Source organism: Pan troglodytes, chromosome 1, assembly GCF_028858775.2.
Source record: "Pan troglodytes isolate AG18354 chromosome 1, NHGRI_mPanTro3-v2.0_pri, whole genome shotgun sequence".
Lineage (NCBI taxonomy): Eukaryota > Metazoa > Chordata > Mammalia > Primates > Hominidae > Pan > Pan troglodytes.
Window position 1 is genome coordinate 113,795,369 of NC_072398.2, and position 14,481 is coordinate 113,809,849.

Sequence of the window (14,481 nt, forward strand, 5' to 3'; positions counted from 1 at the left end):
CATCACTTAACACATCATTTATTACTTACAAAGGTAAAATCGTGCCTCTACAATGGAGAAATCTGGTAAACTTCACTTTAACCAAATGTCAAAGTTAACATCTCCAATAATGTGACAAACAGACCACATCTTCCTGATGTGACACACTGAGAAGGACCCAACATAGCTATGAAGTATTCCTGCTACAAAGAGTTACAACCAGAATCTGATCATGAGGAAACAAGCAGGCAATCCACATCCAAAGGGACATTCGGTAAAGCAACTAGCCCAGACACTTCAAAAATGATGATGTCTTAAAGTACCAAAAAAAAAAAAAAAGCAACAGTTTTAGGTTAAAGGGGGTTAAAAAGGCATGATTATCAAATGAAGTATGTGGTGCAGGACTGGCTTCTGGGTTCTCTACCAGGAAACAGTATTGTATCAATGCCACATTTCCAGATTATGATGATTCTGTGACTTGTTGGAGAATGCTCTTGTTCTCATGAGACATATGATAAAGAATTACAGGTGAGGTGTCATGAGGTCTGAAACTCTCAACTGGTTTGGCAAAAATAACAGATAGCAAAAATAACAAAGAAAACTAATGTGACAGTTAACTGGTGATTCAAGGAGAAAGTATGCAAATGTTCACTGTACTAATTTTGCAACTGTCCTAAAGATTTTAATTGTTCTAAAATTTCAAAAAAAAACCCTAAATTGAAATATTAACGACTTCCATCCCCCCTTTCTTTGCTTTACTCATCTCTGTACTAGTAAATGTTTACTTTATCACCATCCAGCATCCATGTTTTTACTCATTTACTTACTGTCTCTCTCCCTCACTATAAGGTGAGCTTCACAAAGGCAGGGAACTGTGCATAGCTTGCTGTATCCCCCGTCCATTGTGCAGTGCTTAACATATAATTGACACTCAGTAAATATTTATTGAATGACTGATGTTCCCAGTAATTCTATGAAGTGGGTTTATTATTCTCCTTTCCCTCATGTGAGTGGTACTCTCTTCAAAAGTGAAGGTACTGAAGTGAAGAGAAGTTAGGGAACTCACACAAGTTCATGACTCAGGTGAGGAGTGGGGCCAGGATCCAAAGCTAGGCATCTGACCCCAGAGCTGATGCTGTTAATCACTGCATTTGCAGCTTCCCTAATGAGGCAGGCTTGGGTCCCCAAAAGGGGATATACCCATTCAGTCTTGTCTTTAGTTTAAGGCCTATGGAGAGCAGTTTATAAATACATGTTTGCTGAATCAAATGACTTCTGAATGAATACATGAATTAGGTGAGAGAGATCACCAGGAAGGGACAGTTCAAATAATCTGTTGGAGGTGGAGCTTGGGCAAACTGGGTTTGCAGTGGAAGGGAGAACACAGGTACAGGCAGCAGTGACCCAAGGTGCCAGGGAATGAGGGACCAGCTTGCCTGGAGGAGAGTTACCCCATCCATTCAATTAATCCCTGTTTGTATCTCTTCTTTTCCCCAGCCACCCACACATGAACTCCCCAGAGCTATTTGGGCCCTGTGATGGTAGTCCACCCTGGCCTTCTGGCCTCCCTGCCTCCAATTCCTCCTGACTGCAGCCTTCCTCTTTGTTGCTAACAGATTCTTCTTCCCAGGCGCATGGTCCTGATCCTGTAAGGCCCAGGAGAAGCTCTCTCAGCTCAGAGAATCCAGACTCCCTAAGGGGACACTCAGCAATCTTTTCCCACATTATCACATGTCCACACATCACCAGTCCTTGAAGGCTGGGCTCAAATATCCTCCCTCCCATGAAGACTGCTTCACAAAAGACACTTGATTTCACAAAAGAGACTGCCTTCTTCTTCCCTCTGTACCCTCACAGCTCACCTTTTTTTTTTTTTTTTTTTTTTTTTTTGAGACAGGGTCATATTCTGTCACCCAGGCTGGAGTTCAGTGGCACAATCACAGCTCACTGCATCCTCTGCCTCCGGGACTCAGGTGATTCTCCCACCTCAGCCCTCCGAGTAGCTGGGACTATAGGTATGCGCCACCACGCTCAGCTAATTTTTGTATTTTTTGTAGAGCCGATCTTTCACCGTGTTGGCCCTGCTGGTCTCCGATTCCTGGCCTCAAGTGATCCACCTGCCTCAGCCTCCCAAAGTGCTAGGATGACAGGTGTAAGCCACCACGCCCAGCCCAGGCCTCTCTTACAACACTGACTTCTTTATCTGATCGTGCAGGTACTTTTGAGTCTATCTCAACCCCTCCCCCTTGGCTGTCTTCCACAGATGCACACGCGCACCTCCCGGGCAGGCAGTGGACGCTGAGCAAACGGACGGACGGGCTGGAGGGCTGGCAGTGGGGTGCAGAAGCCAGCCATGAGAACCCCTCAAGTACAGGTGAACTCGCTGGGAGGTTACTGCTGTACTCCTGGGGTTTGGCTATGGCCTGACTGGGGCCAATGTGTGGAGGGTGAAGGAGGATGGGGAGGCAAAATGGGAAGAAAGGGACCTATTTCCTGAGGTTGTTGTGACGACTTGGCTGACAACACACGGAGAGGATGGAACCGGTTCTGATACTAGTTTTTAGGATTTGAGGGGAGGAAAAAGGAGCAGGAGTCGCACCACTTAGGAATCCCAACGTGAGGCCGCTGCCGACTGGGCTTCCTAGTTGCCTCCCCGCTCCTCGCTGTGGGGCGACTCTGAAAAGTCCTCTCTGCTGATACGGCGGACGCCGCGCGGGCGGGGACCGCACCGCGCGGGGAGGGCAGCAGGCGTCGCCCTCGATCAGGTGGCATCCGCGCCCGCTCCCCGTCCCGGGCGCGTTCACGGCTGGGAAGAAGTTTTGCAGTCCGCTGAAGCGCTCAGCGACGTTACTGGGGAAGCCCAGGAAGGAACTTGGTCACTGGAGGGGGCCGGCGGGGGGGCGCAGGCCCCGCAGGACAGGCTAGCGGGCCGGAGCCCATCCTTCCCTAAGGCCACACAGTTCCTTGCTGACTCCATGAGGGACACTGGCGATGAAATAACAACTTTCTCTTCCTGAAAAGGCTCCCACGGCTGAGTTGTTCCCGGCCCACAGCGACCCGTCCCCACCCGTCTCTGATCGGCAGCCCAGCGCGTCCACCCAGCCTTGGTGGTGCCCAGTACGCGCCGGCCGGCGCGGGGCCCCTGGGGCAGGCTTCACTCACCAAAGCAGTGCAGCAGGCAGACCACGCCGAGGACCCCCAGGGCCCGCCCCGCGTCGCTCCCAGCAACCATGGCTCGTCGGGCCGGCCTCTGCGCGAGTGCCCAGCCACAAGCAGCCCTAAGTTCAAGCACCGCCTACGCGGTCGGCCAGAAGTAGGGCTCCGCCCAGCCCTGGGCTGGCAGCCCGCGCCCCGCCCCGGCCCTTCCTCCCCCACCCTCCGCGGCGCCGCGTTTGTCTTCGCGCTTCCACTCCCCGGGCGCGCCTCTGGGCTCGGCTCTGCGCGCCTCCTTCCTGTGTCCCCGGGGCGCCGTCCAGTCCCCCAGCTCGGTCCCTCCCGTCATTCCGCCGCCATTCCATACGCTATTTTTAAGTAAGAAATTCTTTCCTTGAAAATGGCTTGCGTTTTAAAAACCAGGTTTCTCTGCCTTCCTACCGCACCTCCCGAGCTTCCCCTTAGCGTTTGGGGCGTGCTGAAGGCCCCTCCGTGGCTAGACGGGGCTGTGGCTCCCAGAGAGCCACCGGAGGAGGCAGCGGGACGGGCGGGAGCACCCGGGACCCCTCATCCCTTCAGCGCTGTGTGATCCCGCATCAGACGGCCTCTTTGAACCACTTTTCCTCAAACATGACAAGGAAAGGGAGCATTTTAGACAACTGTTAGGCGTAGGGTTACCTGAGGCAGGCCTCCCCCGTCCCCACACTCCCTTATACCCGGAGCTGGGATTTCCAGCCTTTGGTTTCTCCCTTCTCAGATTCCTCTTTTTCTCTCTTCCCCCATCTCAACCGGGACTTTCCCTCAGGCTGAGATGTCAGATCCACATCTCCCTCACTGCCTAGCCTCCCCACATCCATCCAGCCCAAGCTGCGGCAGGCACTCATCACTCTCCCCGCTCTTCATCAGTCTGCATTGAGCTGGCCCTCCCCTCACATCCCTATATCCCAGAACAAATGACTCTATTCCCAGAACCAGCTCCTCACCTCAGCCTCCCTGTCTGTCCCCTTTCTTGCAGACAGAAGCACCAGAGTTGCCCCTGCCCAGCTGAGGGAGTTCACAGAACTCTTAGTTATTATGTGAGCAGGAATCCATTTCCATGAACAGGACTCCCTGCTGCCCAAATAACCACCAACACATGGTGCAGGTTGTGAAACTGAGAGGGAATGTGCTTTCTTGCTGCTTCACCTCCATTATCCCCAGGTGGGGACTCAAAGTCACTCAAGACACTTGAACCATATTGCAAAGAGACATGAATTATTTCTTAAGTTAGCCATAAAATCTTAAAAGGTATCTCTATCAGTGAAACTTCTGGAACCAATGCCCTCTACCACAAACCTGCTATCTTGAGATATTCCCTACCATCTGTAGATACTGGGAACACAAGGCAGGGGCAGTGTGTAACATAAAATGTGAGGAAATCAAGTGTTCTCTGCCCTGGGCTGGTAGGAACTCAGGCCAACTTAGAAAGGCAGGATGGGGTTAGACCTTCAGACACTGGGGAGCCACAGAAAGTTTTTGAGCTGGGAAGTGATACGACAGCAAACATCTATTGAGCAGGCCCTATGTGAAGTGCATTGCTTGGATTAACTTAATCTTACTGCTGCTGTTGTTTTTGCAAATGAGGAAACTGACGCCTGGAGAAGGTAAATTACTCAGGGCACACAGTAAAGGGCAGAACTTGGAGTCCAACTGAGGCCATGTCCAATGCCTCTACTCTTATCCCTTCACACAGGAGCGGGATATGATAATGGGACTTTTGGACTGAAAGCTATGCAGCCATTTGGACTGCCAGCAAGAGCTGTTAACCCCCTTAAGAGAAGGGCTGAGGAAAGAACAGCCCAGTCACATGGCGCTGGGGAAGCCCCTCACCCTCAGGTCATGGTCTCCAGGTATTGGGTGAGGAATAACTCATTAGGCTTCCTTGGTTGGACTCTCCTTTGACCAAGGAGCAGTGCCTACTCTTTCATTGAGAGAAATGCTGTCCATCAAGCACTTTTAGAAGCCCTCAAATGCCTGGTTAATTTTATGAATCAAAAGCAGCTCAGGAATGCTGGACCTGCAATGCGTTAGGCAGGCAGCCAAAAAGATTCCCTTTACATACTGAGAACCTGCTATCAAAAGGAGGGGTGGATGTATTTTTCATGCTGTGACTAGTATTGCAAGGTCCAGTTTTATCTTCTTGTCACTGTAGATAATCATGGATGAGAAAGTAAGAAAGGAGGGCTGCTGAAGAGGCCGGGGCTGTTCTTCCTAGCATGCCACTCTCTGGTGTCTTGACTCTCGTTTCTGCCAAACCCTTGGAACTACTCCCACAAAGCTTAGGAATCCCAGAATGTAGTGAGCAAAACACTGCCCCAATCCTGCATAAATGCAAATTGTCATTTTCATTGCATGCCTCATGAGGGAACGTACGTTCACTTCATTTATATAAATACTGGTTGGATTTGCACGAAGGACATAGAAGGGTAATCTTATTCCATAATACTCTATTTCCCTTTTTAAAACATTCCCTGGCAGAAAAAGAACATTTGAAAAAAATTAGGAAAAATTATACATAAGACTTAACATGGAACCATTATGGGTACCCAAGGGAGAGGCAGTCACATTTTCAACTCCTGGCCAAGCCAGCAGCTGCAAGGAGTTGATAAGGATGCAGCCGATGGTTCTGGGGAGCAGAGGAAAGCACACACGAAAGCTTTTGAAAGTCTTGGACTTAGAAAAAGAAGAAAAAAAGAAGTGTCTCCCTCTGCTTCTTACTATCTAGTTCCTTTTTGCATATTCTATGAATTTTAAAGAATTATAGATGGGTTCTGACTAATCACGTATCACTGCTATGGTTTTAATCATACTAACATTCTTCTCAATTTGCAGATGTAAACCCCTCCCAACACTGGAAGAGGAAACAGAGACCAGTGCGCTGTGCAGTCTCACTTAACTAGAATGCACAACTCCTGCTTTTATCACCATTCTGGGAAATCCCCGCTGCATTTCATGGCCAGGGCAGCACTTCATAGTTGGAAAAGGATGGTGTGGACTTGCCGCAGAGGCCCTAGAGAAGGCCCTCCTGTGTTCCTGCTCTCCTTCTCATCCGGCTTCTACCCCCACCCCACCCCCCAACAAAAACGCTACAGGTTATAAGATCTACATTCTGAACCTGCCTTTCAGGGGCTAGGTGTGTTGTGTGTTGCACAGCTCTAGGGGTAGCATAGCCTTGATCATCGGGGTGGAGGTGTCTATTTACTATGATATGATGCAGCAGATGGCAGTGAAGTGTCTTGAGGAAGAGGTGTTTTTATCATTTGAAGGTTATGGGGTGTAATAATAAAGACTGCAATTCACAGACCTTGAGCCTAGCAGGCCAATGCCAAGGGCAGAACTGTAGGCCCCCACAGCACAGTTCCACAGAGGAAGGGGGCTGGTTAGTAAGGGGAAAGAAGGATAGAAGACTGCAGTAAATGTAAACAGCCGTATTTTCAACATAATTTACTACAGGTCTCTGAAGTGTATATAAAATGTTTTAGTGCAACATCTTACAAATAGTTTTCCTTTAAAAAACAGAAACAAATCAACAGCTCTCTACATCATGCATGGGTAGTTTTCTTACCCCATCTTTTTTTTTCCTCAATAATTAACGCAGAGAAACCATTGTTTGAAAAGAATATGAAAACTTGCTACAGAAACACCCGGTGAAAGAGGGTGTGGTCATATTCATGTCCTAGAATGCGCCTAGCACAGTGTAGTTTTTCATAAATGCAACATTGTAGACATAGATGAATCCAGAGTATTCAGCAGTTTTCCTCCGTCTCAGAAGACTAAAGCTCCAGTAGACAATGCGCAATGAGGTCTCACAGCCACTGGAGGGCACCATTACCATCCATCTGACATCGCATTTCCATAGAAATGGCCAAAGAAAGAAGGTCCTGGGGTTTTTCATAGAAAGCTCAAAAAGTTCAACCTTTGATGCTATCCCCCAGCCCAATACAAAATACACAGAAAAAGCAATTATTAAAATACTGGCTTCGGTTTCTTTTTTTCCTTTCAAATTTCCTGCAATTGCTTTACATATTTGTGTGCAGCACCTACTTCTTCATCGCTGTGAACTGAAATCTAAGATTTCAAACTGAAATCTTAGTTACACATCCTAGTCCCAGCCAGCCCTCTGGCAACCTCCCATTTAGACAGAGGAAACGCCAGTCATCTTCCCTCATTGACTCAGCCTATAAAGTAGGAGTCAGCAAATTCCCACTGAAAGCCCACATCCCTGAAATAAAGAAATGGGGCAAAAGACCTTCTTTCTTCATGACTGAGCCGTTCCTGTACCTCTAATGTGTTGATGCAGCATAATAAATGAGAATCAGCATGTCAGGCAACAGCAGGATTAAGGTGGTGGTGCCTGCACACTGTCTCACAGGAGGGTACGGTATATTTGGGGGAGAAAAGGCAGGTCTGTGTGTCTGTCAGAAAATGGCTGAGCAATCGCCGCCATGCTCCCCTCAGCTGGGAATCAGCAAAGTTATCTGCCAAGCAGCCCAGGCCACCTGCACACCTGCAGACCCTTGAAGGATCAGCACAGACATTGGCCTGGGGAATCCCACGGCCTCCCCTGCAGTCTGCTCGGTCTCAGAACAGGGCTTCACTGGAATCTCTTATCAGACTTAGTTCCAGAATCCCTGATGACTTTTTCCAAATTGTGACCCCCTCTTGGGATTCAGGATGCAAGTTCCCAGAGTAAAGGAGATGGCATGCTTGGCCAGAAAAATATGGGAAAGCAAGGGTATAAGAACATCTTCATAAAGAGAGCAAAAGGAAATATTTGTAACTGATGATGCCCTAAGAAGGACAAGCATCTAGCCCAACAGTGTAAAAGAACAGGGTGACACCAGCCATCATGGGGCTCAAGGGGCCTTAAAATAAAAAGCCACCATAACAATGAACAACCAAACAACCTAGAACCACAAGAGAGATCAAGAAAGGGAAAGGAAAAATCCCACAGACAATGCCTTGTGATCACAGTCTGCTGAGACAAGGCAAACAGAAAGGATGACAAAGGGCTGCGTCTGGACTGCCCCCAGGCTGATATTCTTATGGCAGTGAGAGGCAGGAAGAGAAAAATGAATAAGGAAGACATCACTATCATTAAGGAAAATCTAATTGGAAGGAAGAAGAAAAACGTAGTCTTCACACCTCCAGGGAGGTAGATATTTCTCTGCACTCTTCAACACCAGGCCCTGGAAGCCCCCCTCCCACCCCTCACTGTCCCACCAAACTTAGTGTCAGCCAGCCCCGTGCCCTCCGTCAGGTGTCTGCCATGGCTGCTTTGGCCCTGTGCTCAGCTCAGGGGCCCACTTCCAAGTTCACTGGACACTTTCCTTTAAGAGTTTGGCAAAGCACCTGAAGACACAGGCCCATCTGCTCACAGTTAATCAGTCAGAGACCATCCTTGCAGCTCAGAGCAAGCCAACAGCCAGCCTTTCTCCCTTCCTTCTCTAGTCACTGGCTTTGACAAATCTGCAGGTCAGCAGCTGCTACAAGCAGCCCCTGCCCACTTTAATTTGGAAAGTGTGTGCCATTTGGGGCTTCTGACCCATTCTCCAAGACAGTTTTCTTATTTTTTGGCAAGGATGGGATGAAGCCTTTTTTGCCTCCCTGACAGATAGGCCGGGCACCATCTACTCCTAATGGGGTTATGCAGGATTTCTCTTGTACATACACAGTTCTTTGAAGCAAAATTCAGTGCTTTCGTCTTGACTACAAAGTGGTTCCAATAACTCCAGCTGAAGGAAAAGACAACATACAAATTTTGCCCACACTACACACAATTCTTAAGTCTTGTTAAGAAAGTAAAAAATGTTTGGGTATATTTTGATCCATGGGTGGCATTTTCAAATGTGCAAAAACAAAAAGTCTTGGAAGAGATTCCTTGTCACTAGAAAGTTCGTCCTTCCTTTTGCTGTCAGTTGTACGTAAGAGAAATTCGTCCACATTAAGGAATCCAAAAAGGGTAAACAAGGGATTTAAAAAGAGTACATTACAAAGAATAAGAAGCCCTGTAACATCTATCTGAGAATACTAGATAAATCCGTGAGTAGATGTGGCACCTGGAGCTACTCACTACATTACTAAAAACAGAAACAAGAAATCTATAACGGCAGGATCACAACATTTGCGCGCAAATAGCTAACCATCCAAGACTGCCACCGAGAGGCAGTCTGTCTCTGTGACTGACTGGGAACTTGGAACACTTTTCAAGTCTGACAACTTTCCACACACGCACCCCAGAGTTTGGGTGCTGTCAACTGTCCAATCACAGAGAAAGGGAGAGCCTCAGCTCCTCCGTGGCCAACATCCGCTGGGGCATCACCTGCTTAGTCTATGGCCCCTGGATGGATACTGAGAACAGGGGGCTCCAGGCAAGTAGGGGAGTAGTTGAGGTGTGGCTCTTTGATCCACAGCAGAGGCACCCCGTTCTTCCCATCGGAGTTCTTGCTGGAGTTCCGGCTCTTGAAACGCACCAGAAGGATGGTGATGATAAGAATGCCAAAGATGGGGAAAGGGTAGAAGAAGACGAAGTAGAAGAGTGCGTCGTTGGAGCAGATGATGGACTGGAGGGTGGGACCTGAAAAGAATCATGAGAGAGACAAGACAATGAGGGCTGAGAACCTGGACTGCTCACATTTCCTTTTGAAGACCTCACCTGACCCAATGGAAGCTCCTCAGTGACACTCCCACACCACCTTGTCTTTCCCTTGCTACCATTAATGGTGGAAGATGACCCTTGTATTCTTTTTCTCACAACACCTCTCCTAATTTACGGCTGTATGTTCCAACAAAGCAATGCTTCTGTTTTCCATTGAGAGCCATTATTGCTGCTTGGAAAGCCACATAATGAAACATAATTTATTGATTGTGAACTCAACTGCATCTAGGATGGTGAAGAAGCTCCTCTGGTTCAGTCGGAGCCTCCTGCATGGTTGGATTTTACGTGCCCCTTTGCACTTAGCTCTGCTACAGACTTCCTTCTCTGGGATTATGACACAATCCCTTCCTGCCAGCTTCTGAGAGCAGTTTTACCAGAAATGACACTTACCTGATTAATGTTATCAATTAAATGTCATTATGGACCACTTACAAACGTCCACAGTGTGTCCGTGGCCACAAAGAACACAGTATTAGTTATAGCTGGATATGGAAGAGAATAAACCAGGCGCCCCAAGACAGGTTGAGGGCTGCTCTATAAGTCATTAGACCTTGGCAGGAGCCTAGCCTCTGGGAGCCCCTGTTTTCTCTGTAAAATAAGGCTGCTGGGTGACCTCTGTGCTCGATGAAGCTTAATAATTAGGGACATCCACAACGGACAGGTAAAATGTTGCCTAGACTGCTTTGTTTTCGCTTTGAGGCAGTGGGTTATTCAGTGGATCACAGGGTGGTCTATGTATGATGCAGCCTGCTTTCCCTTTTACTGAATAGCTGTTGCTCATCAGTATTATTAAGAACATTTAATCTGCCTCTTATTCAATTTCCAAAGTGTATGAAACTGCTGATAGTCCACCATTGTTGACCTGCAAAACTCCAATTTCATATGGTTCTAACACAATGTGAACACGGGGTGATCAAGGCAAAAAAATAGTGGCCCAAACTTTAAAAACTCAAATCAAGATGATGTTGAAAAATGTTTTGACTAAAAAGAAGTTAAAAATTCCAGCAATCTTTTTTTTTCTTTCTGTATTCTAGGCTAATTCTACTATAACACCATTTTTAGTCTAATGTAGTCCACATTTTGATGGCAAGCCAACCAAGAGTGCATTGTTACAACAAATAATTCAGGCCAGCAATATTTCCCCCAGTCTCTGTTCATAGTGGAAGTCCCTCAGGATCATGGAAACTGCATTCTGGGCAGCTGCAAATCCCCTCTCAGCTCTCCTCTAATATCACAGCCCTTCTAGGCTGGTCCTCCCAACCATACAAGATCCACCTCAACCTCCAAGGCACCCTCCAAAATAACAATGACGCAGAAACTGGACAAAAAGAAATAATGACAGTGAGGTAGTCAGCCTTCATTTTTTTCCCTTTCCCTTGTGAGTCTGAAACGCTTGCTAATTCGCTAAAGACTAGTTCCAATATTCTAAAAAATAACAAAGTAACACCTAACAATATACTAGTATAATGAAATATTACTAAAATTGAATCTGGTAGAACATCGAGTTTATTATAAAGATTATATGGTATGTTATCACTTTAATTTCTATCCCTATTTTTGCATGGGTAATCAAGGGTCAATTATATGAACTAATATATCCAATCCCACCATATCTCAAATCCTACTAATAAATGCCCATGACAGTTAAGAAAACTGTTTATTAACCCATAATCAAGCTCAAATTTATCTTCCAGACACAGTTGGAACCAACAGTGACATCCTCCCTCTGTACTTGGGAAACTCACTTGTATCTAGAACACGGATGCCGATGGGGGCTGACTCCTCCTCCGTCAGCCGGTACCATTCCTTCTGAGGGCTGGGCAGCCACTCCTCCACATGGCAGGAGTAATTGCCTGTATCTCGGGGGCTTGCCTGCAGCACTGTGAGCCGGTAGAGCACTGGGGAGAGCCTCTGGAAGCGAAGCCTGCCCTCCCAAGGACTGCCCTCTGGGCCAAAGACAGCATCTGGGCCCACGCTCAGCAGGGCCGTCCGCTCTGTTGGGTCGTCGTCGTCGTCCTCCTCCTCCTCCTCCTCCCTTTCCTCTTCCTGTTCTTCCAGGCCAGGGCTGCTCCTTTTCCCCCCAGCTTTAGTCCTCAGGGAATACCAGGCCACAGCGAAGCGGGAGTCCTGGCTGGAGCGGGACACGATGCTACAGTCCAGCTGGAAAGCTGCCTTCTCAGAGACCGTGGCATTGGGGACGACTGTGTCCACCTGCAGGGAAGCATCTGGGGAATGACAAGGGACAAAGAGAGAAGGGGTTGTTTAAATCTATTTGCTCAAAATAAACTAAATGTCCATCATTAAACACATGATAGTAACATCCATACTATAAGATATTATGCACCTATTGAAAAGGCATAGGCAGTGCTACAGGTGGAAGTTGATCCAAGAAAAATTGTTAAGAGTACAGAACAATGTTACTGTCCATGTCATTGTATGCAGAAAACATATTTTATTTTGACATACATATCTGTTTATATCTGCATAAAATATCTGTGGAAGAATTCATAAGAAGCTGGTAGTGTGGTTCCTTATGGGAATCCCGGGGGGAAGAGGTGTTTATTTTCACTGTAACCCCTTGTAGTGGCTGAATAGTGTCCCTCCAAAATGCATGTCCACCTGGAACCTCAGAATGTGATTATTTGGAAATAGCAACTTTGCAGACGTAATTAGCAAAGAGGAGGTCTTGCTGGATTGGGGTGGGCCCTAAATCCAGTGGCTGGTGCTATGAACTGAATTGGTCCCCCTCCAAATTAATATGCTGAATTCATAACCCACGATGTGACTACATTTGGAGGTAGGACTTTTAGGAGGTAATTAAAGTTAAATGAGGTCATAAGGCTGAGTGAGACCCTAATCCAGTAAGATCGGTGTCTTATAAGAAGAAGAGAGAAGATCTCTCTCCAGGTGCATGCACCGAGGAAAGACTATTCAAGGACACAGCAAGAAGGCGCCGTCTGCGGGCCAGAAGAGCTCTTACCAGAACTTAGCCATGCTGGTGCCCTGACCTCAGACTTCCAGCCTCTAGGACTGTAGGAAAATACATTTCTGTTGTTTAAGCCACCCAGTCTATAGTATTTTGTTATGGCAACTGAGCAGACTAAGATAACTAGTGTCCTTATGAGCACAGGAGAGAAGACAGAGAGAAAGTGGCCATATGATGATGGAGGCCCAAACAGGAGTGAAGCAGCCACAACCAGGGAATGTCTGTGGCCACAAGGAACTGGCAAAGGCCAGGAAGCATTCTTCCCTAGAGCCTTCACGGGGAGCATGGCTATGATGACATCCTGATTTTGGACTTCTGGCCTGCAGAACTGTAAGAGAATAAGTTTGTTTTAAACAATCAAGTTTATACTAATTTGTTATGGTAGCCCTGGGAATTTAAAACACCCATGCAGTAACTTAAATTTAAACTGTGTGCATGTAGCTTATTGCCTAAAACACAGAGAACCCAAGGAGATCAGTATCTCTCCAAGGATTAAAGCCAGATAACAGACGACAAGGCTGAAAGGGCCCTTCCCTGTGAGCACAGATGTCTCAGGAGGATGTACGCAAAGTGTCCTCCCTGCTTAGGTGGGAGACACAGAGTAACCACAGAGAGGGACCCCAAGCAGGTGAGTCACATCTCACAGATGCCAACAGACTTAAATCTGTTTTGCTGTCTTTTTTTTTTTTTTTTTTGGCTCACTGTAATATGTTCTAAACAAATAATTCACTCCCTAATTCCTAAAAGGCCTCCCTTTGGCTCTGCTTATGAAATGTTCATGAAAGGTGCCAATGTAATGTAAACTGAAGTAGAGATACCAAATCAGATCGTACTTGGATGAAGACCAAATAGGAGCACTTTCCAAGTATTGTCCTGGGCTTTCAATGAATTGGCTTAGTGTCACTCACAGGTGAACACAAGGCTGGGCTTCCCATTGCTCTTGTGGGGGCTCTGCCAAGCCCCTCTGCACCCACCTCCTGCACCCATCTGGAATCTCAGTGTGCACTGCTGGCACAGGAGGGCTCAGTAACCAGCTACAGGTGGCAGGCCCAGCTCTCTCAGGGACAAGAACATGCTTGAGAACAGAATAAGGCCGGGTGGGGACTATTCAATCAGTTCACAGGTAACTCAAACTCACTCAACTCCTCAGTTGTAACTCCAAGGCCATTAGAGAGCCCTACTAGAGACCAAGGAGAGCCCCCCACCCCATGCTTTTCTCCTCCAGAGTCTAACATAGTATCCCCACGCTCCTGGTGACTGGCTAAGGTGTCAAGGGAGGTGGCCCTGGGCGATGTGCAGTGGAACTTATCATGGCCAGGGGCAAGATGGCCAGAGACCATCAGTCATGGAGCTCCTCAGAAACACCTCCTCCCTCTTCACTCTCCCTTTGCTTTCTTGTCTTCTAACCGCTTAACATTTTTCTTGGCCCCTTCAAATGCCTTGTCTGCATAAATGACTCAATACAAGTTTTTTGACAGAAATTAATTTCCACCTTCCCACAATCTCTCTCCCCTTAACATGTTTCTCTACCAATTTAGTTCCCTGCATCTGCCCCCTTCTAGAATATGCCAACCCTCTTCCCTGTTTGGACTTAAATACTCTCTTCTTTTCCAAGTATAAGCCATGGAAAGATGCCGACCTCTGCCCCTGCTGTCTGCGTGACACT

The 14,481-nt window shown here is 47.3% G+C and overlaps 2 protein-coding genes and 1 long non-coding RNA gene across 16 annotated transcripts in view; 1 reads left to right on the forward strand and 2 right to left on the reverse strand.

The window, feature by feature from the left end:
- Nucleotides 1–5,843, reverse strand: part of CD58 (CD58 molecule) — a 120,281-nt gene extending 114,438 nt beyond the window's left edge. For 8 of the 9 annotated variants that reach the window (XR_010157056.1, XR_010157059.1, XR_010157061.1 and 5 more), the window contains exon 1: nt 3,142–5,843. Coding sequence is in view for 6 of the 9 variants with exons in the window: in XM_063810862.1 (XP_063666932.1) it covers nt 3,142–3,211 (70 nt within the window). In the remaining 3 variants the exon portion in view is untranslated. The remainder of the gene's footprint in view (nt 1–3,141) is intronic. The other variant, NM_001427916.1, reaches the window with a different exon arrangement.
- Nucleotides 1,871–8,104, forward strand: LOC129144261 (uncharacterized). Of its 2 annotated transcripts, none has more exons than XR_008548527.2 (4): nt 1,871–1,952; nt 2,037–2,131; nt 2,243–2,353; nt 6,004–8,104. It is a non-coding gene; the product is annotated as an uncharacterized LOC129144261 (long non-coding RNA). The 2 variants fall into 2 exon arrangements; XR_010152690.1 differs by lacking the exon at nt 6,004–8,104 and adding an exon at nt 3,001–3,111.
- IGSF3 (immunoglobulin superfamily member 3) overlaps nt 6,601–14,481 on the reverse strand; it is a 93,069-nt gene continuing 85,188 nt past the window's right edge. For all 5 annotated transcript variants that reach the window (XM_001147567.8, XM_016924947.4, XM_001147491.8 and 2 more), the window contains 2 exons: nt 11,575–12,054; nt 6,601–9,748 (listed from right to left, as the gene is read on the reverse strand). In XM_001147567.8, coding sequence (XP_001147567.3) covers nt 9,498–9,748; nt 11,575–12,054 — 731 coding nt within the window. In that variant the 3' untranslated portion in view covers nt 6,601–9,497. The remainder of the gene's footprint in view (nt 9,749–11,574; nt 12,055–14,481) is intronic.